This window comes from Nymphaea colorata, chromosome 9 (assembly GCF_008831285.2).
Source record: "Nymphaea colorata isolate Beijing-Zhang1983 chromosome 9, ASM883128v2, whole genome shotgun sequence".
Taxonomy (NCBI): Eukaryota; Viridiplantae; Streptophyta; class Magnoliopsida; order Nymphaeales; family Nymphaeaceae; genus Nymphaea; species Nymphaea colorata.
Window position 1 is genome coordinate 11,690,046 of NC_045146.1, and position 26,687 is coordinate 11,716,732.

General features: G+C 40.6%; 1 protein-coding gene and 1 non-coding gene across 2 annotated transcripts; both read right to left on the reverse strand.

Moving 5' to 3' along the window:
- Window positions 1-10,574: 10,574 nt before the first annotated feature.
- On the reverse strand, window positions 10,575-10,671 carry LOC116261612 (small nucleolar RNA Z103). The gene has a single exon (XR_004174316.1). It is a non-coding gene; the product is annotated as a small nucleolar RNA Z103 (small nucleolar RNA).
- A 5,516-nt stretch (window positions 10,672-16,187) lies between these two features.
- LOC116260278 (protein argonaute 1-like) lies at window positions 16,188-25,591 on the reverse strand. Its single transcript, XM_031638473.2, has 23 exons — window positions 25,435-25,591; window positions 23,543-24,232; window positions 23,252-23,460; window positions 22,888-23,037; window positions 22,671-22,804; window positions 22,458-22,567; window positions 21,893-21,999; window positions 21,508-21,646; window positions 21,309-21,425; window positions 21,014-21,121; window positions 20,847-20,918; window positions 19,323-19,445; window positions 19,004-19,163; window positions 18,782-18,903; window positions 18,552-18,689; window positions 18,309-18,451; window positions 18,053-18,115; window positions 17,907-17,970; window positions 17,676-17,811; window positions 17,240-17,313; window positions 17,059-17,153; window positions 16,779-16,810; window positions 16,188-16,666 (listed from the first exon to the last, which is right to left on the reverse strand). The coding sequence occupies exons 2-23, from the start codon at window positions 24,212-24,214 to the stop codon at window positions 16,440-16,442; spliced, it is 3,195 nt and encodes a 1,064-aa protein (XP_031494333.1). The 5' UTR covers window positions 24,215-24,232; window positions 25,435-25,591; the 3' UTR covers window positions 16,188-16,439.
- Between the last annotated feature and the right edge of the window lie 1,096 nt (window positions 25,592-26,687).

The window sequence follows — 26,687 nt, forward strand, 5'->3', positions numbered from 1 at the left end:
CTGGCTCTTGGTTGGTGGAAGAACAGGTGTGTGAAAGATTCCATGCACCGTTAAGTTGACCGTCTAGTCTTGGACGGGGACCTAATTACCATCAACCCAAGAATCCAGCTGAGAGAGAAAAGTAGATAAGGATGAGAGACATATTGGCTTCATGACATGATGAAAACTTCTGAAAGGTGAAATCAATGTCTTCGGTCACGAGAAGGCCCTACCGTATTTTTCAACTTGTCTAAATTTCTTCAGTGGTCATACTATTCATAAATTCTAGTTTTCTCAACTAGTCTCCAAGTAATGATACCAAATTTTTATTCCTTCGCTTGGGTTTGTGAGCCTGAAGCTTCTGTTAAAAGGGTTCAATTGTAATCATCTACTGCCCGTCCTTATGATGGTGATGATGGGACCCTTTCAATACGTAGTCGTTGGAGTTTTCGTTGGCTCTCGCCTACGAAGAAGCTGGTTATTCATCGTTTTGTCCATTGGGCATCTTCTTTCCTTTACGTCTTTCATATACGCATTGAATGTATATAGCATCATCCTTCTCTGATTCATCGATCTTTTAGGTGGCTGCCTCCCACTTGCACAGGAAAGAAATTGTGGTCCATAGTTTGATTTGGCATATCAAGAAATCTGCTTCCCACGAACCGATCACTGAAAGAATCCACTTATCTATATATGTGGCCTCATATTCTAACTTCTAAGTAATTGCAGAACAGTGATTTGGATTTATCTTGTTTCTCCTACTTTATAACAGAGATTTACTGGATGATGTTTAGTTGCAAAACCTAAATGAAGTAAGAGGATTTGAAGGGAGACGAAGCAGAAAGAAAGAAGCCAACCAAACACTAGCACACTCGTAATGAGTTTCTTAGTCGCCTTTGCGAACTTATTTACGTAAGTATGAGCAGAGGGGATTGGGTATGAATAGAGAAGGCAGGACCGAGCAAGCACAGTATTACACATGGAACCCTTCAGCCTGCATGATAACCAACGGGGGTTCCTTTGTGTCATACGGACACGAGAATAAGGATTCATAACTAATTGTTGCTCATTTTCCCCACCTTGATTCTAAAAGCTACTTATTCTCAGGTTTTCGCATGTTACCCATCTTCCTTCTCAGGAAAAGAGAAAACCCACTATTGGGGTCTAACACCTCCCTGCGTCGGTTTACCTTGTCATACCAAACTTGCTTTTCTAATAATATCAATCTCCAAGGTGAAGGCCCTTGCCCCAAGAACTTTCATATAAGCGGCATGACCTAATGGCCAAGGACTTTCCTAGTTGTTCTTAGCCGCTAGGTTCAATTAGCATGTCCAATATTCTTCATGAAAATTGAATCATAGACTGACAATGCTAAACTCGCAGTCCTGAGATCAAATATCTTGGACAGTCTCAGTGTGCATTACTTCTCTCCAACGGAGCTGCTAGTTGCTATGAGAATCTGCTTCAACTCTTACGCACTAAATTTACACTTTCAATCTCTATGGCTTCTGCTAAACTTTGAAATGCTCCCGTTTTGGATAAGAAACAGATGGAGCGTGAGAGATCATTCACAACAGGCAGCAGGATGGAAAGTTGGTAATTGACGTCACGGAAGAAACTTGAATTGATCAATGAGAACGTCTCCTTAATTACCACAGGCAATCACGACCTTAACTCTCAGCTCTACGAACGATTGCATGAGGTTAACATCGCAGAAATGTGTGATTACTAACACTAACTCGTACTAACTCGTAGGGATGTAAAAAGTTAGGATATGGTTCCGAAGTTTGGCTTCTTTTGTTGTACCGACTTCAACGGATCCGATCACCAATGTATTTGGATGTAAAAAAGTTGGGATATGGTTCCAAAGTTTGGTTTCTTTTGTTGTACCGACTTCCCGACTTCAACGGATCCGATCACCAACGTATTTAGATTTTCGAGTCCAACCATCCATATCCCGACCAATTTGTAGACTTTCGAGTCCAACCATCAATATCCCTACCAATTTGCAGTCTCCCGTGAAATGATATCCGATGAAATGATAAGTTTATTGGCAGATTAAACATGACACCAAGCAAAAAAGGTATGCTGGATTACCTCTCATACACCTTCTAAAGTCGCATGCGGTCTACTGCAAGCAGAAGGAAGCAAAACAGAAAACTTTTTAGACATTTTTGGCACAGGTCACTTTCTTAATACTGCTCCCATATTGGAATTTGCTGCTACAAGGAAGCTCCTACTCAAGCATGGTTATGCAGCTTGCAAGTCAAACAGGCAAAGAAGATGCCTTATGTACTATCTGTCCGTTTTTCTATTCACTAGTTTCCTGATGCCGGACAAGCACGTCAAAGAACAAATAAATATGACGACTTGTTCCGTATGAAGAATTCCCAGCAATGATGCAAAATCAGAATCCAGCAGGCCAGGCTACAATGACTTCAAGATAACACTAACTCTTAATCGGGCAGCTTCCAGAAAACCATTTGCTAGCTCCGGAATGCTTGCAAGTAGGCAAGATTTAGGGAGCCCCTCCGGCTGCCTCCTACATTATGTTTTCCTGCCTCAGACTCCAGTTCAAAAATGTATGTAATGTATTATCAGTCTCCAAGACTAATTGAAGATTGGTGCTAGGATTGAAGATGGACTACTCCTATGCAGTAGGTTAAAATGAATGTTCGGAATTTGAATATCCAAAAAAAGCACATTCAGAGACAGCTGGTTTCTTCCATTTCATGACATTGGCAAGACAGGAAGCACATACAAACATAAGAAGCTATGGGCGGAAAAGGAGTCCACAACAAAATTATTGAATCATTCAGAACAGATATCATCAATTTATCTTCATTGTCTTCCCAAAGGCTGCCAAAACTAATGCCAGTACAAGTCGTGCTTTAAACATTCTTTACGAGTAAAGTCTTGTGGAGATTCCTACCAAACTCTAAATCATGTTTTTCTTTTCCACGAAAACTGCATTGGCGGATTTAAGGCTTGTATCAATAGAAAAAATGTACACATTTTGGGTGTTCTGTTTCCATCAGCTCCTTTATCTGCTTCATTAATAAGTGAACTTAACAGAAGTGGTCAATGTCTGTCCAACCCATATGAAAAAAAAAAGGGACATGAAACAAGGTATTTGGGTTTAGCTCTTGATTAAGAATGGCAGAGAAGTAGCCAGGACATATGCGAGAATATCCTCGTCATATCTAAGACCAGGCTAGTGACAATCGAAGGCAAGGCAACTCCTTTCTTCTTTTCTTTTCCCAATAATTGTCTTAAAACTACATCAAGAATGACTTGTTTTAGCATAAAGACTTACTGCTAGCAATATTAAGCAGCGCTGCAATATGGCTCTTCGCTAGCCTACCCTCCCACAGCTAAATTTATTCTCTAAGCTATGCAGATCAAGTTCTGGTGTAAACCTGCTGGAGGTTAGGCCCCCTTCCATTTTATTGCCCAAAAAATAAAGAAACTGTTATACATAAGGGTCAGGGAATACACAAAAATGAAGCAAACCACTATTCCACTTAGCAAGTACCGGAACAAAAAGATATAGAGCACAGTACACAGCTCGTGCCCTTCCAACCTGTGGACAAGCATTGTCTCCCTTCCTCGGCCGCATTAAAACGACCAATTTTTGTGATTGAAGCCTACACCAACCAAGTTGGCTCTTGAGCCATAAAAGCAAAATTCGGCACATGATAAATTCACTAACATGAGAAACTCATTGACTCCATTGTTTAGTTCACTAATCAAAGGCAACTGAGCTGACCTCACTTTCTTCGCCTCATTGTAGATAAGCTGTTTTACTGTTAACAACAACTGTTTAGCCATTCCAAGAGTACTATTGTCATCCTGCCGTTTGCAGGGAAAACTTGTTTTTAACATTAACAGGGTTGAACTGATAGGTGGTTTGTATGGCCATCAGGTGTTACATTATCTCCCTTAGCCATACCAACCATATTCTGCTGAAGCATGAACACTTCTACTGACAGCCAATCATTTCTCAACCAGTCTGGACAACATCCTGCTGACTTCATCAGCCATTGACACAACCCGATGAAATATCTCACATGTACAGGCCAATAATTCAAGCAAGAAACTTTGCCTTTTCTCATTCGCATAACTAGCAGGACAGGACAGTGATGTCTAAACAGAGAAATAAACTCATTAATGGTGAACGGGAACTTCTTTCATCTGACCATGTGGATTCAAACACACGAACCAAAAAATGGATGCAGCTCCCCACCACTACTGCCTGTGCATAGCCATAATCAAAGGAATCAAGCACAAAAGGGAAGAAAGAATTCATGTAGATCTTAAATAAATTTCAAAACGGTTGTTTCCATTGAAAGACCAGTTACATTAGCTATGGATGTTGATAAAGGAAGATTAACAAATTAACATCAAGGAAATCACTTACATCCGAGGGAGGTAGGACTCCTCGACCCTGCATTTGTTGAGGGGATGAGGCGTTTGGCGCACTGGTCCCTGTAGGGAAGGGGAACCCTCGCTTCCACCATCTCCGTCCCAGTCGCGATCATCTTCTTCGACGATCCCTCCACCTCTCCATTTTGCAACACAAACCTCTCTCACTCTCTCTAATTGGAATGTTGTGCTGTTGGACATGTGGAACAAGGTAGGTTGGTCGTCTGGGGGCTGTTTGATAGCGTAGACATTTTTATTCCAATGGAAGCAACAAGTTCCAAAATAAGCAGTTTTTTTTTTTTCCTCTTGCGGCTTGCCCCCGTTTGTTTCGTTGGGTGGGAAAGTATCAAGGTAGTTGACATAGGTATTAGTGTTCCATAATACCGCATTTTTTAATTAAAAATATTTTAAATTGATTTGAAAATTAAAAAACATACTAATGTGTACGGACAAACAAGGGTGGATATTAACAACACTGCTTAAATGAAATATGCTACACTAATGCACAAGGCTGCAGTTTTCTTACCGTTTTTAGGCCTCAAAAGCAAAAACGATGTTTTTAATATTGTACCATTCCAATTTTATTGGATGTATGTATATTGAGGCAATATCGGTTTGTGTAACAATGTAGATCATTTGATTTATTTTGAAATTAGAAAGTAATTCAAAATATTTTCAATTAATTTTACAAAGAAGAAAGAATATAAACATATATTGGGAGATGCGTTCAGATATCAATAATACTTCTCAAAAGATTAAGTTCTTAAGGGGTGGGCAAGGAGACTGACAGGTAGGACATCTAATCGGGAACTTCGACTCACCCTTGCCAGGTATAACCTTGAAAGCAGCAACTTATGCTTCCAATGTATAGTTTTGTTTTCAATTTATCTCATGATGATGATTGGGCTCGGATTTTAGTTATTTGGAATCATGATGTCATTGATCTCGTTACGTCTCTCTTGTGTGGATATCATGCAATTTCAAGGACAAGAACAATGGATTACATTTCTCTGTGATTTGTGTTTATCTAGATACTGATTTCAGGCGTAGAAAGTGGCAATTATTTGGCTTGCAACAAATTATCATGTCCTTAGAGGAGCCTCTGGTCTATCTTAGAGACTTCAATGGTGTTAGTGGTGCTATCAAGAAATCTGGTAACCCACCTGCTCAACTGGCTTGTATGGCCTTTGTAAACTTTGTCAATAGTTGCAACTTAACAGAAATTTCTAATCTAGACATAAAGTATACTCGGACTAACAACCGTATGGGCCTTGCCAATGTTATAAGCAAGATTGATCACTGTTTTGTCACACCTTCTTGGATCGATCTCATGTTTAATTGCAATGAACTTATGATTCTCCCTCGTACTTGCTCTGACCACAATCCGATTATTCTCAATGCTTATTATTGCAGAATTGGGGCTAGTGGCAGACCCTGCTTTAGATTCTAGAACTTTTGGTTGGAAGAAACAAATGTCAGAACATCATTAAGGACTGCTGGTAGAAGACTGATCATGGTTGTCCAATGATCAGGATTTTAAAGAAACTTGAGTTAGTCCAAACCACGGTGTCCTCTTGGGCGAAATGAAGATTACTGAACTCAAAAATGTCATGTTGCGTGTGCAAATTGAGGTTGAGAATGGCGATCTGAATGCTATTCAGAAGGAAACTTAATACAGAAAGCAACTGAGCCATCTTCTTCTAATGGAAGAGCTCTATTGGAGACAAAAGAGCAAAATTAAATGGCTCAAGGATGGTGATGTCAATACCAAGTTTTTTCATGAGTCAGTCAAAAGCAAAAGACGCTGAAACAAAATTAAATGCAGTCACAGTGGATGGACAAAAACTTGAAGAGGAGGAAGACATCTGCAAGGCCTTTCATGATCACTTAAGCTACCTGTTGAGTAGAGGCAATGAAACAGGGCAGTTGTCTTGCAAGATGCGTGAAGAGAAAAAAGTCACAAAAGTCACTGCAGCAGAGAATGTCAACTAACTAGCCCCCATCTCTGATGAGGAACTCATTTGGGCAATTAAGGGTGCAGCCCCTGGCCCCGATGGATTCCCAAACAAGTTTTATATTCAGAACTGGGATATTGTTAAAGATGACATTCAATCTTATAATATGGATTTTTTTGCCTATGGTAGGCTGGTCCGTAAGGCCAACCGAACACATATTGTTGTCATTCCTAAGATTCCAAGTGATCGAAATATTGAGAACTTTAGGTCCATCTCGCTTTGCAATAGCATTACCAAATTCTTGAGTTGAATCATGGTAAGGAGAATGAGACCTATATTATGTCGTATTATTGATGCTAACCAAAATGTCTTCTTAGCAAGGAGATGCATCCAACACAGCATTTTGTTAGGTCAGGAACTTATCTATTCTATGGAAGCCAGGAAGAGCAAGTTTCTTTCTTTAAAATTTGACTTCAGCAAAGCCTACGGCAGAGTGACATGGGAGTTCTTGGAGAATGCCATGCAAGTGTTGGGTTTTGACCCCATTTGGATACAAAAAGTGATGACTTTGGTTAGAACAGTTAGTATGACAGTAGTCTTCAATGGCAAGGATGAGAATTGTTTTTTCCTCAAAGGGGTTTATGATAGGGTAACCCTTTGTCTTCGTACTTATTCCTCATTGTTGCTGAGATGTTCACGAGAAGCTTGAAGCATGTCATTAACAATAAGCAAGTTAAACTGCCCATTGTAGAAAGGACAGGTCTGACATCGACTCACTGTTTTATGCTGATGATTTGATCATGTTCTCAGCCTACCACATGATGTCCTTAAAGACCATCAAAAGAATCATTCAAGATTTGGAAAACTGCTCAGGTCTCAAAGTAAACAAAAACAAAAGCACAATTATCGGAATCAACACCAGCCCAATCAAGCTTAGCAAAGCTACTCATATTATGGAGTGGAAAGGTGGTCAACTTCCCCTCAAATATCTTGGGGTACCTCTCCAAAATAAACGGTTGGTAGAAAATCAATGCTTTGGGCTGTTGCTTAAAATTGAACAGAAATTGGCAACTGGAAGAAAAAAATTATTATTGTATGCAGACAGACTTTGCTTAATCAAGTATGTATTGTCTACTATCCCTTCCTACACAGGCATAGTATTTAAACTGCCCCTCAAATTTATGCAAAAAATCGAAAGTGTGTGTGTGCTAACTTCCTTTGGGGTAGCAATGATAATATAAACAAAGCACATTTGATTAAATGGGATCCGCTTTATTTATTGAAGAGCGAAAGAGGAGTTGGCATGAGAAGGATCAAGGACACTAACACTGCAAATCTTGCCTACCTAGTTGTAGAGCTCTAAGTACCGATAACATTTGGGTAGTTTACGTCATAAAGAAATATCTCAAAGATCATGGTTTGTGGCACTCTATGTCTTTTACTAAAAGTTCTATAATTTGGAAAGATATAGTTAAATCTTGGAAGCACATCAAAGACAAAGTTTGTTGGCAAATTAAAGATGGCAAAAGAGCCAAATTTTGGATTGACAGTTGGGAAGGTAGGCCCTTAGCAGCTTTGATTGAAGTTAATGACCCAATTCTTGAGGTTATCAATCTTACCAACGTTGATTGAAGTTAATGATCCAATTCTTGAAGTTATCAATTCTAGAATCACTGTTAAAGAGGTTATGTATGGCCCTAATCAGGAATTGCGTGCTTTAGTGAACAAATGAAGACCTGATACTGTGTCGTTCACCGTGGTGGATAACCAGGCTGATACACTTGTTTGGGCTAATCAACACTCACGCATCATCACTCAGAAACAGATTTGGTAGGCTATCAGGCTGCATAAAGAAACTGAAAAGTGGCGTCAGTACATTTGGGTTAAACATGGTTTACCTAGGGCAATTTGGAGGATTGCATAGGATGTCAAGGCAAACCATAACTGATAACATACTGAAAATATTAGGAGTGCAGTTGGCCTCAAGGTGTATTCTGTGCCAAACCCATGAGGAGGATGAAAGCCACATGTTTTTTGGCTGCTCGAAGTAAAAAATGTTATGGTAATTCATTGCAGCTAAATTCAATCAGAAGATTCCTCGTGAACACACCATTAAACAATGTCTCATTTGGTGGTTTAAAAGGAAATTCAGAATGAAACTGTGGGCGAACATATGGAAAACAACTTTTCATATGGCTATCTGGTTCTTATGCCAGTTGAGAAACAAGGTAAAACATGATCAGGAACATGTAGCTGGTGCCTACTACTCTAGATTTTGGAAATATTGTATAGAACAATACAAAAAAGTTAACAGAAACAGAATGGATAGTCAAAGACTAGAAATCTGGCTACGCCAAGGTATCATGCCAGCATATTGGAGCTTTTGAGAATGAGTTGGTTACAACATTCACATTGCATCTTGGCATTGAGAAGGGTTGAACCATATTGCAGGATTGATTAGATGCTACAATGGAGGATACAGGTTCGGAATCTGTTCTTGGTCGAAAGAAGGGCTAACATTCTCTGATAACTGGGTTTTGAACAAATGTCTAGGGAAGATTAATACTAACGAGCATATCATTGTCGTACAAGCCAACAATGAGGCTTGGAAACATGAGTTGGACAAAGTTACCAAAGGTACCATAGAAAGGGCTAGACATCTTTTGCATGTGCAGAGACGTATTAGTAGATTGCAGTTGACATACCAACAGCAAGACATATTAGTAGATTGCAGTTGGCATGCCAACAGCCTTCAGTTGGAAGTCTATAGTTTGTTGTTTTTATGTTTCGGTAATAGGGGATATAAAGAATGTGTTATGGGCCAAGTTAGCTGGGATCTCAGTCACAAGGATTTCATTTTGTGTTGTATATATCCCATTTTTTGGCCAATAAAATGGATGAAGGCCTATCCCTCAACAGGTTTTCACCAGAATGCGTATTGAAAACATTGTCTACTGGGTGCCTGAAACACTTTGTAGAAGCCTAAGTATGATTTTATTCTCATTCCTTCTATCAAAACTACCTGAGGTCAAGAAATAAAACCGAACTTTGGCTCATTGAATTGAACCGTTCTTATGGGCCTTTCTAGTTTTGGCTGGACGTAGCATCTGTATAATTCAGCATTAATTTTGATGCTTTCCGAAAGTTTTAAGTATCCAACAAAAAAAAAATTAAAGAGAAATTACTAAGGCACTCGAAAGCGAGATTTTGCAACCATGTTGCAAAGATGAGTCTTCTAAAAATTATCTCCAAGCCGTACTCTTAACGGCGTCTCGAATAAGAACGCTTTCTTTTTTAATTATGGAAGCTTTTTTGCAATTTTTGAGGGGTTGAGGAGATTGGTTGGACAAGCAGACTCCTTAACTCTGGGAGGCAAACCGTTGGTGTTGGTACCAAAATCCGGGTTGAGTAGATAGCTCTTCTGAAAAACGAGATAATTTATGCGAAATGTTCCCTGAATATAACCAGTTGAGCTTCTATCTTTCAGCAAGTTAATTTTGGAAGAATTCATCATAACCAGGGTTTAGATGGATCTAGTATTAAAAAAAAAATGTTTTCTAGATCTTTCATATGGGCATATAATATCAGTTTCTGGACGGACACATTTACCAAGTATAAATCGATTCAGAAGTTTACTTTCATGGTGTAAACGAAGCTTTCGCTTATTTCATCTCCACAAAATATAAACAAATGAGAGTTATTAATCTTTGGAAGTTGGCATTTGGCAGTACCATTTTTAAGGTAACCTGGGCCCCTATTAGTTTCTTATGTCAGGTATTAGCCTCCTTCATATAAGAAGGCATCCCACAAGTAAAAATCCCTCTTCTACCAGGAGGTGTTCTAAGTGAAGGGTGTCCACCATTGCAGGTGCCTCTCTCTCTCTCTCAAGATAGTGCATTTAGGGCGGAAACAAGAAAGCGTAAATTTAAACACTGTTACTTGGAAGTTTCAGAGAAATTCCGGAAGGTTTTAATGGAATAACAAAGATAAGAGTAAGTATGAATTCCTTTTCATTTACCAGCCTTGCTTTGAGAGTCTCGAATGAAAGTACCGGCGGAAAACAAAAGTTTAGAAAACTATTTGAAGAGTTGCATCGAATCGCAGTGAAGCAAACGAGTCATCTGCTTCAAATATCTGTTAGAAACAACGATAAACCGTAGAAAAGATAGGAAGAGAAAAAAAAGGAAGACCATTAGGCATTGACATGGGGACCGGGTGGATCAGAGATCTGGCTTGCAACTCCCGAAGGAGAAGAAATATAGCACGGTTCGAATCATAGTCGATCATCTGGGGAAAGTCTCATCATTTCCACCCACAAATACAGAATGAATGCCAACACAATCGCATCTTTCTTACACCAAAACAACCCGAAATCATTAAAACGAAGAAGAAAGATGCGTGCAAAAGGGATCGACGCTGACGGATCAGAAGTCCGTCTTGGGCTCTCTCCCCCTTCCCTCAAAAGGGAGAGAATGGAAGGAGGAAAGGAATGAGATCGCTCAGTATAATCCAGCCGATCGTTTCGGGAAACAGCCGTCAGTTCCATCGTCAATAACCGACTAAAACATAAGGGAAAGTGGAAAACTAAATATATTTTCTTCCGGGAACGATTTCGTGCTCACAGGAGCAGAACAGATAGTGTTCCATCCGGAAAACAAGTGTGGCGTCATCTCATACGCAGCATCCACCGAGAACGACTGAGTGCCGGTAATCAGTAGACGCCATCCAAAAGAATCTAACCCGCCACCGAAACCTACGAACACCAACGCAGAAAAAGAAAAGAAAATCCACGAAACTCCACAGAGAGAGAGAGAGAGAGAGAGAGAGAGAGAGAGAGAGAGACAAGCCCTGGAGAAAGGATGTGCAATGAACACCAAGCGGCGAATAACAAAGAACCCAGAGAGAGATGAAGATGAAGAGGTTGGCATCATCTTAAATAGAGATGGTAGTGGAAACCCTAGAATCCGAAAAGGAAAATTGGACGGCTGAGATGATTGCACCTGCCAAGTTTTCTTTGATTTTGAGGGAGGAGGAAAATTTCACAGCCTTGAGGGATGCCCCTTTCTCTGAATATATTTCTCTCTCTATAATACATAATGATCTCTAGACTTAGCACTAGCACCCATAAGAATCGACCTTAGCACCGATAAGAATCGAATTGTGTCTCAACCTGACCAGTTAATGTAACCCAAATGATTTTAAATAGGAACCATTAGAAAGGCGCTGAGGTTCAAATCGTGTGACACCCTATTTCCAACCAGTGCCTGCTTAAACCCAGGCCAAGCGGGACCGTAAAATCTTTAACTTGAAAAGTTCAAGAATTTGATACTTGAGGTGAGAATAACAAGATCAGATTCAGCTTCAGTTCTTAAAACAGCAATCTAAAAATTAAACATCTTTATTCCAGATTGTACCCGTAAGCACGTGATTTAATGGAATCGAACTTGAAAATTCACTCTTAGGTCAGTTTATTTGAGTGAGTAAAAGTTTCTCTCGAGGATAAAAATTTTTCAAGGTTCTGAGTTCTTGAAGTTGTAATATAAAATGCGACTTGCACATGAATTCACCTTAGGACTGTCAAGCTTTTAATATATACGTACATACATATGTAAGCTTTAGAATGTCAAAAATAGTAAAAAATGAAACGCGTATGACACATGGATTTGTCACCGATTTGACTGCAATAGGCCGATTGACGTCGATTTTGGCAACTTAAGATATAATATTTACAGAGTAGGCTCCGAAATGTGTCACATCGACAGGGCATAGAAGGACTCAGGTCCAGAGTCTATCAAATTCCGCGCGATGCGAACACCTGGTTTGTGAATTCGGAATGTCATGAACGTCGAGCGAAGGATTGGTGAGCCACATGTGGGCTGTCTGCAATAATTTTGTTCTTAGTATATCAATGAATTTCTAGCTCCACCACTGCTATCCATAGTGTGTCGTCAAGATGGCTTTTGCTTTACCTTCCTCACTTTTCAAAGAAATTCCTGGATATCAGTTCCAAAATATGCAGTTCTCCATATCGCTTGGAAGATTTGCCAAAGTATATTTAGCTGCAAATCTAATATATACAGCTGCAACTCATTTCATTCTTATTTTACCACTTGCTTGAGTTGTCAGGATGCTGCTGAGAAGATCAAAGAAATCATGGCATGGAAGACCTGATCTGGCAGTTGGAAGTCATACTGACGGAAAAATGGCCATATCTTTAATGGACAGCAAACTTTAAATTACGTACGCAGGAAGAACTGTAATAACTGCAGATTTCATGTAAGCATATAGTCGTGTATTTCAAGAATAATTGGAAGAAGATATCAAACGTTTTTCCCCTGCTCGTATTGCATTTTTTGGAGAAGGCAATATGACCCAAAAAGGGAAAATTTTACTCTGCTGAAAATCAGAGCCATTGATTCGTCTTAAATGTAAAGGATGACACATCTTACATTGAAGCATGACTCTGCTGTAATTCTATGTTCCCATTGTCTAATAACTGATTGTTAATCTGTTGCAAAATGCTTTGAGCCATTAACAAACTACATTACAGAGTTAAATGAATTGGATTGTTATTACTGCAATCAGGCGACCATAGTATATGCAAATAAAGAACCAAGTAGGAAGACTCAGATGTCAAATGGAAGGAACTCGAAGCCATCATTTTTCATGTCGATACCCGTTATATCTTTGCCATGAATACTAGATTTCATTTTCACAAGCGCATTGCAAGAAATTGCGGGAAGGTTAGCAGCTGAAGCCAGAATTTATGTTCCACCTCGGGAATCCTTTTCGCCATAAAATGATCATCGAAACTAAAAGGTTTCTTTTGCAATGCAAAGTAGGCTGCGATTTAGCACGAGCCATACTGCCTTTACCACGCCAGGTCTTCATCGGGTTGTGTCAGCCATCAACGTTTGCAAGGAGCCTTTGTTCAGGTATGCTGCATGAAACAAACGCTGCAATTACACGTAGCAGATTTTATTAACTTCACAATTTTTTAATGCAGCGGCCTGCATCATGTGACGCATTTGATCTAACTGTCCTTGAAGCAATGGCTTGCGGACTACCAACAATTTTTACGATCCAAGGTAAACCTGCTGAGATCATCGCAAATGGAGTTTCAGGTTATCATATTGATCCAAATAATGGAGACAAGTCCAGCAACAATGTTAACTTCTTTGAGAGATGCAACGGCACATAAAAGATTCTGTGCTGGAAACGGATTGTGATTCCATTAATGAACTGCTTGCTCACTTGCAGTTATACTTTGATAATATATGCAACCAAAGCAAATATAGCAAAGGATTTAGTAAAATCTACAATCCAAAACGAGGCGTTGAATGGAACTGATAAATCTATTATTGTAGGCATCTGCTACAATGCTTACAATGCACACACGCATGCTAGTGCACACTGTCATGTAGAAGCCAATAAAGGTGGCTGCTTCTAAGCTTGCTACAACCACAAGGCATGAGCAATGAGCACTTAATTTTGCCTTCTCTGGCAGCTTTCCGCCACAACAATAAATTAGTTGAATCTAATGAGGTACAAGAAAATCCAACCAATGTTTCAAGGGGGTTTGCTTTGTTATCTTAGATGAAAACTTCGAGAGATACCTCTGTTGAATACACCCTCGTTATAGCAGCTATTCCAGCAAACTGAAGCAAGAAATATGACTACGGTGCTTTAAAAGAAAGAAGCTGCAGAGGCTGTTTCCAGCTGGGTTACCAAAGGGCGGCAGCTACTGAAAATTCTGATCCCTTTTTTTTTTGTTATTAGTTTCGCAGAACTGCAGTTGGAGAGAGGAAAGTTGTAGAGGGTGTTGAAAGGTGAAGAACTAGAACGTGAAACAAGTCCAGAGACAACCACTCTGCATCTTAATCTTTTCTATGGTGGTGTCGTTGTGAAGGCACGGTGGCCGCAGCCCCTATCTGGCTTTATGTCTGGTATTCAAGTTGTCTGGCCTTTCAACTCGTCACCCAAAGAAACCAGAAAAATAATCAAAAACAGGGCCAATGGTGCCAAACAACATTCTTTAATGAAATTTACTGTGTAAGACCCGTTTTATAGGCAAGGTGCAGTTTCCATGGCAGACAAGGGTGCCAGACCAGCTCTTAACCACAAACACGGCCGCCAGACTCTCGTAATAAACACAAATCTTGTATCTTACATCCGCGACCTGACATCCTTGTAAAGAGAAAAGGAACATGAGAACCCATGCTTTTCTTGCTTATGTTTCAAAGAACGCTTCTGTAACCGAGGTCATGGCTTTCTGACTGGAGAAACACCTTAAACAACCACCACGGCGCTGCTAGTTGTAGAGATTAAATGCTGGATCGCATGGTTGCGGCAACTCAAAACAACGGCCGCTCAGAATTCAAGATGAGGCAAAACCGACGCACCATCCCTTGGGTGAGGCACGTCAATGCCACAGCCGAAGCATAACACTGCTGATTCTTTCCCCTAACGTCATTTTACCCAACTATGAGTGGATTTCAAGCAACAGACCTCAAATTTTGGCGAGCGCTGCAGCTTCAATCAACACCAACAGTCTGACGGACTTCGCTTTACTGAAGCTGAATACACCTACACTGGCCTTGCCTGGGGAGAATTTCACAGCTAGCACACCCCATGCTTGGACAATGGCGAAAAATCTCATTACCATCTACCGAGGCCTTGCTTATAAGTTTCATAGACGGCACCGCATGACCGGGGCGAGTCGAGTTGCAGTATCAGACAGCCACCAGTGATTTTGCTAGACTTATTAAAACAAGACCACTTAACAAGGCTTCCTTTGGTAGACCGTAGAATGGAAGATGGAAGGAAAGTGAATTGAGGTGACGAAACCATGGTTAGAAGATACCAAATCTCGAAACTATAGATGCTGTTTGGACCCAACCGAGCAACAGGATAAAACAGGAACCAACTGTAGTTAACAATTAGCATCGGCAAAGAGAAATAAAGACATGGCACACATGAAACACAAGACAGCCCACATATGGTAAGCAAACCATAGCAAGGAAGATGGAAGGAAAGTCGGTAGAGGTGACGAAACCATTGTTAGAATACACCAAGTCTAATGCTTAGAAGATGTCAAGTCTCCAAACTATAACGCTGTTTTGAACTAAGCGAGCAACACGAAAACACTTCAGGTAATCGACATATTTTAGTCCGCTACACCCACAAATAAGAACCACTTGTAGTTAACGATTAGCAACAAAAATATAGGTTGGAGAGCATGACGCACAAGATAACCGATACGTGGTAAAGGCGCCAATTTCTGTAGTTAGATTTCATAAAACCAATCGTGTGCACCACGCCAACTGGTAATTGCTCAAGATACAGAAAGGAACACATATACACCAACTACAGGGATTAGCGTTCTCCATCATGAAGTTTCAAGACTATTACTTCCCTTTGTCGTTCGAAGCAAAGATGCAAAAATAGATGCGTAAGAAAACTCTGAACCTTCACAAAACAAATATGGAAAAACCGATAGCCACATAACATCGTATGCCAGATTTGATGAGAAATAACTGGGTCTTTGATTTCAAGAAAATCCAATGATAAAGATTAAAATTAAAATGAGTTAAGTTGCATTTTTAGAGCCAAAACACCCCTCGAATAGGAAACAAACGAGTTCCTTTATTGTGATTTTTTGTCTCCTTCGAGAGGAATTCCCTTTAAATTTAATCTATAGCTGATATGATCTTAAAAACAATGACCCAGATATTTCTCATCAAGTCTGAGCATATTACAGTTGATAACTACCTGTTTTCCTTCATATATGTAGGAAAAGTAAGAAAGGCAGACACATACACGGAGATGTTGGAAAAGCAAAAAAACTGATGCTGTTCATAAGAGATAGAGCTATATCATACCCATGAAAAGTACAAATCATGGAGGACCAAAGAAGACACCATAACGAAAGTATTTCAAATGGCTGTTAATACCAAACCCGCTCACGGCAAACAGAGTACCAAAATAAAATGCTGAGCATGTCTGTACGAAGAAAATAAGAGGTCACTGTGTGCAGCTATGCCACCAAAATGTTGTTTTGGGAGAACTAGCAAAAGAGGATCAGCAATAGAACATCACCCTCTTCACATTCTCCTTCAAGGCAGGCAAAGGTCTCACGGTGGACCCTGCAGGTACACGAGTGCTGCCCCGTGAGCCAGTGCCACCAGGGGCCCCTGCACCTGCCCTCCCTGGCATCCCGCTAGACAACGAGCCACTGTCGGATGTTTCTGGTTCCATGTAGAAGCGCGCCCTGAACGCAGCAAGATGGGCATAGTATGCAGGAGGCACTGGTACAGCAGATATAATAAAGCAAAGTCGGTCAGTCTGGTACAACATACAATCACTCTTACAGGTACTGTATAATTCATAAAGAAATAGCATTCCAATGTAAATGCTTACCTATTGAAACAGAGCGAGTGCACCGGGCATAGCTGCAAAGAACAGAAAAGAAAATCAACTGAGAAACAATTGAGAAGAATTAGAATAAAGGGCACAGACGAAGCAGGCCAAAATCATATGCAAGAACTGAGAAGCTGCGTATCAAATCCGCAATTTAGTCACAGCATTAACCCATGTGACATGCAATGCCCAAATCAGCAATTTGGTCACAGCACTAACCCATGCACCTATACAACAATCACCCAAAAAAAAAAAGCTTATGGCATGAAAAACAACATACGTGTAACAGAGATTATTGGTGAGTGTTTGGAGTCCATCTGCGGTGAATTTGTTCTCGTCCCACAGCACATGGTAGTGGGCAGGACGACTAGTACCCTGTTAAATTCAAGATGGAAAATGATCAATAAATGATAACCAGAGCCAATGACATTGATCCCGTTTTGACTGAGAAAAGGGATCACCTGGATGCCAGCATGACTACAGAGGTAAAAGTCAAATTCAGTGGGATGGCATATCTTTGAGTCCACAACGGTTCCTGCAACTCAATCGTTCAACCATTAATAAAGATACATGCCAACTTTTGGACGAAGGTTTAATACTGTAATGAATTTCAAATTTGAATGAAGAAATGGCTAAATGTTACATAAGCAGCAAGGGAAAAACATCCTGTGATTCTACACAAATATTTCCGCAAAATGGCTAACAAATAAACCATATCCGAAATGAAAAAAGAATTGATAACAAATTATTACTCGTTTAAGAGTACAATTCTCTACCAACTACTACTTAAATTGAGCCTCTCCAATGGAAAAAAAAAATTTGCCAGTGAGTAAATTGGACCTTTCCAATAAAAAAGAAAATTTAGTCCACCACAAATTATTCTTATGTGCATCCTACCAGGTAGTATATTTCCACTTCTGTCGGTTGACCTCGTATCATTATGATTGTTGGCAAACAGCCTCGTATGATGACGCTTCTGAACAACAACAAATGTAACAGGAGGCTGGTAATTTGGCTCAAGTGAGGCACAAGCCTGCATAGACAAGATTATGTGTCAACTGCCATGGATACACCTACGAAAGAATATTGAATATTGATCCAACCGAAAAAACTGACAGCCATATGTACCTTCCGAATAGCATCCAATTCATGCAATAACACCTGATAGAATTGGCCTTCACTAACACCATCCCTGAGTCGACATTGTATATCAAAATTATCAGAAACTACTTGAAGAAAAATACATTTGAGCAGACAAAGAGCAGCTAAGAAACCTATAGAATATGATCTGCTGGGGCTTCTGTCCAGTTGCCCTTCTGAAAGAAATGAGAAGCTCCCTGTGACCACAGGGAAAGAGAAAAAAAAAGAAACATGGTCAGTTTCAAATAATTCAACTTTTAACTGATTCTAAATAAATTATAAAATATAACACGGACAGCATCACAATTGAGAACATTCTTCCAGAAGAAACCTTAAATGTCGTTTCAGAATCTATGAGAAATAGTAGAAAGTGAACAGAACATAATATACTTTATCATTCCCCCAGTAACAGTCCCACGTTGAGGATCATTCCACACTTTAAAAAGGTCCTGTATTAGCTCCTGCCGATGTGCTTGAGCACATACTAGACCAGCATATTTTGTGATCTCCGGCCAATCTTGTGAAGCCACAACCTTCCCAACGTGAAAGTAAATGGTCAATATTACAGATATGAACAATATAGCAGACAAGTAACAGCATAACAAATGTTGACATGAAACGTTCACAACTTACGGCTGCTATAGAGGGGCTTGAATCTTCCCCAGGGTGAGGATGAGTTACATCAGCACCAAAAATTATTGTGGGTCTATCACTGACTAGTGGGATGCGCCTTGATAATGCATCGACCAGAACAGTGTTTCGGCCTCCAACCTACCATCAAGGAATATAGAAACAGTTATCCATGATCATCCAAAAAAACATGTGATATATAACATGGCAAACTGAGAAGCTTATTGTATTACCTTGACATTAATCTTAAGGGCCACATTTGCAAGATACTGCTTACTCATCTTGAATACATGCTTTGTCAAACAGCATTGGGACACCAAACCAAGATCTGTCTCACATATCCGCTTGAGATCCCCTGATGACACACATTAAGAAGTCAAGTAATTGGCATCGAATAGTACAAGGAGTCAACCTATAATAGAATAATGCAAGCAAAAGAAAAATAGTCCATATACCGTATAAGGAACCATTATTATCAGGCAAAATTACAATCAGTAAGTCCAGTTCTCTGCCTCGAAGGATATTGGCAGCTTCCTGGTACCGTGACTTCAGAGCCTTCTCTACTTGATCTGGACGTGTTGAGTAAACAGGAAGAATAGGATCTGGATTGAAAGTCTACACAAGAGGAAAGTAAAAAAGAAAAAGAATATCAGAAAGGGTTCCAAATTCAACAGGAACAAGGATATCATACTAATGAGAGTTGAAGCAGAAAAAGTAAGCAAACAATATGGATAAGAACACTCTTGAGACGGAAAATCATTGTTAACATCCCACCATTCCAGAAATGTGGCACATCTGGGCTAGCTCTTGACAAAAGCCTCTTGCAACACCATCTTGCACATTCCGAGAAAAATTTATGCATGTCCAGTGGTTCACAGTTCCCCCATTGACCATTTTCTGTTAATCATACAAATTAATAACATGATAAACATGAAGAAGGACAACCGCAAACAAAAAAAAATCAACATGCATGTACACAGAACACTGTCATTGTCAGGATAATGTTGGGGGAGGAGAGAGAAAGGAAGGGAAGCTACAAACGTTAAACTCGCACAAGATGGGATATTCAATATAGTCTATAATCACCTCAGTTGCAAGGACATCATAATTGAATCTCTCTCTCTCTCTCTCTCTCTCTCTGTGTGTGTGTCTCCCTCTAATATATGCAAATCGCACATTAGATGAGACAATTAGCAAGAGCACATTGTACTCGAGTGGAAAAGAAAACTCAATTGTATCTCATAGCGGAGAGACCGAGAGAGGGGAGGAGACAGTACACAGTACATTGAAGAACATACGGCACTACAGTCCTAATATTTCATCAAAAAGACAACAGGAAGTTGTGCTGGCAAGCAAATAGGTGAGCTATAATAGGTAGGGCTTGCAAAATTGAATCCTGTAGATTGATTCACTCTCTTCCTTTAAACTATCTTGGTGTTCTTATGCTTGATTCACACCCATTGTTGCTCTTACCGTGCATAACCATAAATCTTTGAGCCTGACTAGAACAAACGTTCTTTCCATCAGACTCTCAAAAATTGACTAACTCGAAAAAATAGAATACTATTCTGAAATTTCCATATTTAAAAGTATTAGACTTCTATCAAGATACTGCGTCCTAGGGATGAGAGGAAGTTTCATAGATGAAAATCAAGTCCAGAGACATAAGACAATTAGAAAGAAAATAATGAGGCCCAAGGCCACACATAATTCAATAACTTGTGATATATCAAACATCTAAAGAAGGCTGAGGTTCCTGTGATGGGCCGAGTTATTAGCCAGTACAACGTGAAGTTGGAATGACAAACTTGTAAAGCTCGTTTACAAAAGTACTTTAAAAAAGTGAACTATTTTTTCAGTGAGATAGCTTCCAGAATTTCCAAGATATTCAAACATGCCTAAAGGTCTTGATCTTATATTTTCAAGAGGCAAATTTTTTTTCTCAAAAAAAAAAGAGACATCAACAGCGACAACCGACAATTTTATAACAGGATCAGAAAAATATACAAAAGCGCCTCACACACAAAAAGTGAAATGTCTGAAGAAAGTTAAACCACTAAAAAATGGATAAACATTAGCAAAAACAAAAACACATCAAAAGATACCATAATCTCCTTATTTCATGCATATCAACGCCGGACTGCCACATCCACGGAATCCGGACTGAGTTTCAAGGGTATGATTGGGGGAGAATGTTTAGCTCATTGCAACACAAAATATAGTTTGAAAGCAGAAAAAAAGTCTTGAAGGAAAAAGATCAAGAACAATACATCATTAACTCCCAGAACAAGGAGATACCTTATTCATCATATTCCACTGGCCAACATGTGGCAAACAATTTTTTTCCCTGCCTGTGTCGTGATATTTGAGCTGCACTCAAATCAGAAGTTACTGAACAATGAGCAACTATGAAATGAAACGAAGAAACAAATATTTGGTATACTGAGCAATCATTCGCCACCTACCCATGGCGCAGGAAGAATTCGAGCTTCAACGGAAGCAAGCTTTGCATCGATCTTGATACCAAACTCCTTAGCATAAGGATCGTCATGGTAAGCATTATGGCTCACAGTCTGCAGGAGGCCAAATACAGCAAGTTAAAAATCCACAACACGAAACCACGCCCATGAAGCTGCAGAACATGATCCACAAATTTATGACAGAAAGGTCATGTGATGTCATTTACAAGCATTTGGAAGCAGTAGACCACAATTATATTACAATACAGTTCACTGAAAATGGTCACAGATAGTTCAGTACTCGGAGAATATCATGTTCACGGTCCTGTGGCCTTTGGCAAGTAACTTTAAGCAAAGCAGTAATTTGCCGCTCATTCAACCTCTTTGAATATCTCTGACCCTCCACAATTTTGCAGACCTGTATCAGAGATAAAAAAATCAATAACTCACAAAAGGAAACCACCTCGAGTTACAACATGAAATGCTTTCAACAATTTCACCTCCATAGGTAAATAATTTGGTCTCTGTTGGTTCCCAACTTGCAGACAAGGCCAATTTGTATGTTGGATGGTAAAACCATATGTCTCCTGGAAATACTGGACAACAGACTTCGTAGTACCTCTATCATCTACCGGGAACCTAATGCAAGACCAGCGAAAGATCAACAGAATATCAAGGGAAAAAGTAGCGCAGGGATAAAAAATTAAACACGAAATCACAATCAAAATAACAAAATCTATATAACGCACACCACATAAGTTGATAATACCATATGATTCATTTTCGTAAAAACTTTCTTTTCTAGATAACTGAATGTCACTACCATGAAAAAACATGGACCTTAAGAAGCCAGAGAAAAGATATACAAAAAGTCGAGAAGATTACGTCAACTCCCTTGTGGGCTGTGAAGTTAAACCAGAAATCCGGTATTTTCTACGCATGTTGCCTCGATGAGTTACCTCAACTTTAACACCCCTTAGAGCCTTCTTGATCTGGAAACAATTAAAACAGGCAATACAGGATCAAAAATCAAATAAGCTCCACAAAAGATTCAGACAAAATCTCAAAATAAATGGATCATGCATGGTAACTCCACATCACATTCTCTCATACGTGTTATATCATGAATTCCGTAAAAATTGGTGAATATTGTTGAATAAACTGGAGCTTCCATGTGACATACTCTATATCTCAGCTCAACCACAGATAGGTACTTATTGCAGAACTACAATAGTCATATTCCAGGTGCATAATCAACCTAACACTAGAGGGGGAACACACTAGAGAGGATACACACTTGAAGTTGAAAATTTAACTCCACCTGACAAAATTTCAGGTGAGTCCTATATTTCCATCATGGAGATTTATCTAAGTGTAATTGAAAAATCAAGCAGCCTCCAACCCAAGGTATTCATTATTACAACAAGGAAAAGTTAAAATAGTTGCATACTTTTACTCGATCAGCATCGGACAAAGGCCTCGACAGTACATCCCTGTTCAGCAACTGAGTGACAAAATCAATTACAGGCAACGGCTCAATGAAGGCAGTTGAGGACATATCTACAGGACAAATATCAAAATACATCAGAAATGGGATGAAACAAATCACAGGATTGCATATGATAATGTAGACCACAGGTGAGTCAACAGATTACACACATACCAATGTTAAGAGAAAGGCCCATCTGGGTAGGCCTGATGCTCTGATAAAAACCTCTCCAACTTTCCAGTCCCTCACCGAGCGGCTGCCTCCGCCCTAAATCAGGTGAATAAAATGACCTCCCAACAGGAGAATACCTGCTTTTCAGAAATAGAGGATCAATCATTCAAATGAGTGGAATATCCCAGAAATAAGTAGCTTCTATCAAGTAAAAGGTTACCGGTTGGTTGGTAGTTCACGCAGGACAATGTCCAGAACCTGAAGGGCTTCTTGAGGAGCATCAGCCTGCTTGCCAGCCAAAAAAAGACCCAGATGATGCAGATCAGCACGTGCAGCAAACTTGATCACAACCTTGAACTGCCTCTCCCTTCTGAAAACATTCAAAGCAAACTTAACTCTGCTGCTTCACATTAATACCAAAAAGTGAATAAACAGAAGGAGCACACTGACGTACTATGAGGAAATAACAGTTCAGCAAAGAGGAAAACACAGTAAAACAAAATCCAGTACTGACTGGCATAATGTAGTAGAATAAATGAAAGATGTGACATATACACAAATCAACTGTTGCATGGATAGCATACCGTGGAGCACCCATCCCATCTTCTTCATCTATCAAATTAATCACAAACTCTTTTGATGTAAAAGGAAGCGGCCCAGCCGTATACAAACTCTTCCGACCATCATATGCTGGCAGCCTCTTCCCCAGATGAGATTCTCTGTGTAACTTAACTAGCTGTTCCATTACAGCCCTGTTCACACCCCTTGATGTAACTTCTGGTGTGATTGAGACCTGCCTTGGACAAATTCAGAACATCAACCAAGTTTAACAAAAAGCAACAATCCAAATGAAAAGTTTCAAATGACAGTTTTACATCGTATTGATGAAGGTCCTTATCTGGAAGCTCAGCAAAGAAGTGATTAGCTTTCACAATACACTGGATTCCAGTCTGGCCTTTCCCAGGACGTAGGGGGAATCGCATTGCTTTGCTTGAAGAAGGTGGGGGAGCCTGCTCAGAAGGAACTTCAGGTGGTGATAGTGCAAGCTGCTGTAATTCTTCACGCAAAGGCAGTTCTTCAGACAGTCTGGATGCAGCAGAAGAGGAACCAGGTCCATGCGACCCAGCAGCCTGCATGAACTGAGCAGTCGAAGAGCTGGTACCATACTGTTGGACAGCTTGGCGCAGATCGGGATTCACCGACGTCGACCGGCCGACAGAACCAGACATGCCAGGAGACTGGGGCGGACCACGTTGGCCACCTCCACCGCCTCCACGACGTCTGCCACCAGACTGCGGATGTGCTCCTCCAGGTTGGTGTGATGGTTGGCCAGAATAAGGAGGAGCTGGACCTCGAGGTGCCCCACGAGGTGCATAGACTGGCTGTGGAGCCCAACCCCTTCCTTGATATGATCCTGGCTGATGAGGAATGGGGCGCTCAACCGGAGGTGCTGCAGATCGGCCTTCTTGGGGGCCACGATGGGATTGAGAGTCCGACCCTTCACCACTCGACGAACCAGGAGCTTCAGTCTTTCGGCGCCTAGGCATGATGCCTCTGTTTTTTCACTGTCCCAATGAAGATGAAGAAAAACAGAAGGATATAAAACCATTACAACGTTTAAACATAAGAAGCAGAAAACAAGGCTGGTAATAAATAATGGGAACGAAAAGGAATGGAAGATAATCAAATACAGAAACCCAAAAGCAGGAAAACTTGTAGACGAAAGAAAAACTAACGAAATGTGCACAATAACTGTCTCCTTCTGTACTACGTGTTCCCTGATAGGACCAAAACCAAGGGAGACGACACAATTCAAGCATGCGGCAGGCGAACTAAACATCAAGAAACACAAACAGGAAAGAAAAATCAAATACGAAGGCAAAAATAAGACCGAATAAAGCAGGTAAAAGAAAGTAGTGTCAAACTGATGATGGGAGCACAATCGACAACCCACAGTGGATAACGACACGCCATAAGAACTCCACGAAGTGAACTTATCAAGGCAATCCAGAGGAAATGTCTCAGCAGCAACAACTGTAAGACACCCCCGTAGGATAAAATCCAATCAACTTACATGGAAAAGCTGATATGAACCTGCCAACCGTATGCACATAAAATGCCGCTCGGAGAGATACCTTTAACACATCCAAAAGACCGCGACCAATAAGAGGCACAATCCTTGCGTTTTTGGTCGAGGTCGCTTGAGTTTGTCGAAGGTATCTGTCCTAACGGCACCATCAAAAGCGCAACGGAATGGAAGGAAGCAGGTGAACAGGAGCCAAAGCTTCAATCCAGTACTCTTACTAATCGGAGAAATACGCATGAAAAAAGAGTACCAGCCATAGAAACCACAAACAGAAGAACAAAAGCAAAGCCCCACATCAGGTCCCCGATCACCCATCTCCATTAGATGCATCGCCGACTTAAGATCCAAAACCCAAGAAATTAGAAATAGAAGCCGGAAAGAAAAAAGTTAGAAACAGAAAGCGGAGTAACTCCAAATCGAGGACAAATCACAATCGCATAAGAAGGATAAACCCAAACCCCAACACCCCCAGGAGAAAAGCAAGCCGCAACCGCCGACGATCCGCTGACGGCTCAGCCACAAGAACGACGAAGCATCCCTTCCAGGCCTCCGTCCGTACACCCAAGGAAGATGCTATGGGAAAGATAAAAAGCGCAGAAACAAAAAGAAGAAGCCGGAACCCTAGCACCAACAGCAACTACAGTGAAGGAGAAGAGCAGCAGAAGGGAAACATGTTTTTACCTCGCTTGACGTCCGGAGACCTTCCCCACAACGACGAAGAAAGAGAGAGAGAGAGGGGCCGCAAAGGAAACGAGGATTAAAGAAATCGACACAGTGGAGAGAGAAGGCGAGGGTTTGGTGATGGAAGGCTGCTTAATAGCAGAAGCGGAGTGTGGGAGGCAGGCTTAACGAAAAATTAGGAACGGAAAACGGAAAAGATAAATTAACATAAATATTCGATAAAATAAAAATAGGAGTCGAGGGAATAGACAAAATAAAAATAGTAAAGAGAGAGAGAGAGAGAGAGAGAGTGTGCACATACTCTCCCTCTCTCTCCTACGTGTCATTGGGAAGAGGGTTTGACTTGACTGGACAGTGGACGAGTTTGGACTTCCCGCCCCCCGCACCAGCTTTTCTGCGCACACCGAGAGGATCATCAACTGACCAGTAATCGCGCCCAAACATCAAGCCCTGGGCAAAACATATCCACGTTGCACTTCTAACGAATTTATTCCCTTCCCGTATTAAGCATTTACCATTAAGACATGCCTAAACGAAGTCCCCTTTCATTCCCTTGGTTTTTGGTTGTTATCGGTGGTGATACGGTCGTTGGACATGTACAACGGCCAAAGAGCCCACTTCGAGACGTGCTCACATGATTGGCTGCGACGCATCTCGAGCCCTTTTTTTTTTCCTCTCCTTCACTTTTCGCTGAAATTTTAAAAAGGAACCAAAAAAAAAAAGAGGGACATGAAATGACTGGTCTGTCTTTTTGTTTTCGGTGAAATGACCTCGGTGGTGGAAGGCAGAAGTGGACATATATTCCTTTTTTTTCTTTTTTTTTAACCTCCTCAATTGGATCTTATCTCACACGACCGGAGATGGACCCCGAATCGATCGAATGCACCTTTCCAGAAACCATTTCCCTCGTGCTGGACCGCTTGGACTCGGGTCAAGGTCCATTTCCTGTTCCCGTTTCTCACTTTCCAAATCGGAAATCGTTATCCAGAAAAAGTTATCGACTCGTTTTGCGTGATGCGTTCCGGAAGGACAGCGTTGCGACAATAAAAAATTATTAACAAGGGCCCCACGGGCAGCTAGCGCAAGCCGTCCATCACGCGGCGAACGTGAGATGAACGGTGAGGGAGCCTGATCTGATGTTCGTTTATGCTATGCTTTGTGTTGGCTCATTAATGACGGCCATGGCAAGTATGGGCTCAAATTCAAGGGCTTCATACCAAGGCTTTTGTGGTTTGTAGTAGATCCCAAATGGA

Coding starts and splice junctions, on each gene's coding strand:
- LOC116260278 (XM_031638473.2), bottom strand. CDS start 24,214: ATGCCTAGGCGCCGAAAGACTGAAGCTCCTGGTTCGTCGAGTGGTGAA. Junction 22,000..22,457: donor CCGATGCTGATCGAGTAAAA/GTATGCAACTAT, acceptor AATTGTTTCCAG/ATCAAGAAGGCTCTAAGGGG. Junction 20,919..21,013: donor GAATTCTTCCTGCGCCATGG/GTAGGTGGCGAA, acceptor ATTTGAGTGCAG/CTCAAATATCACGACACAGG.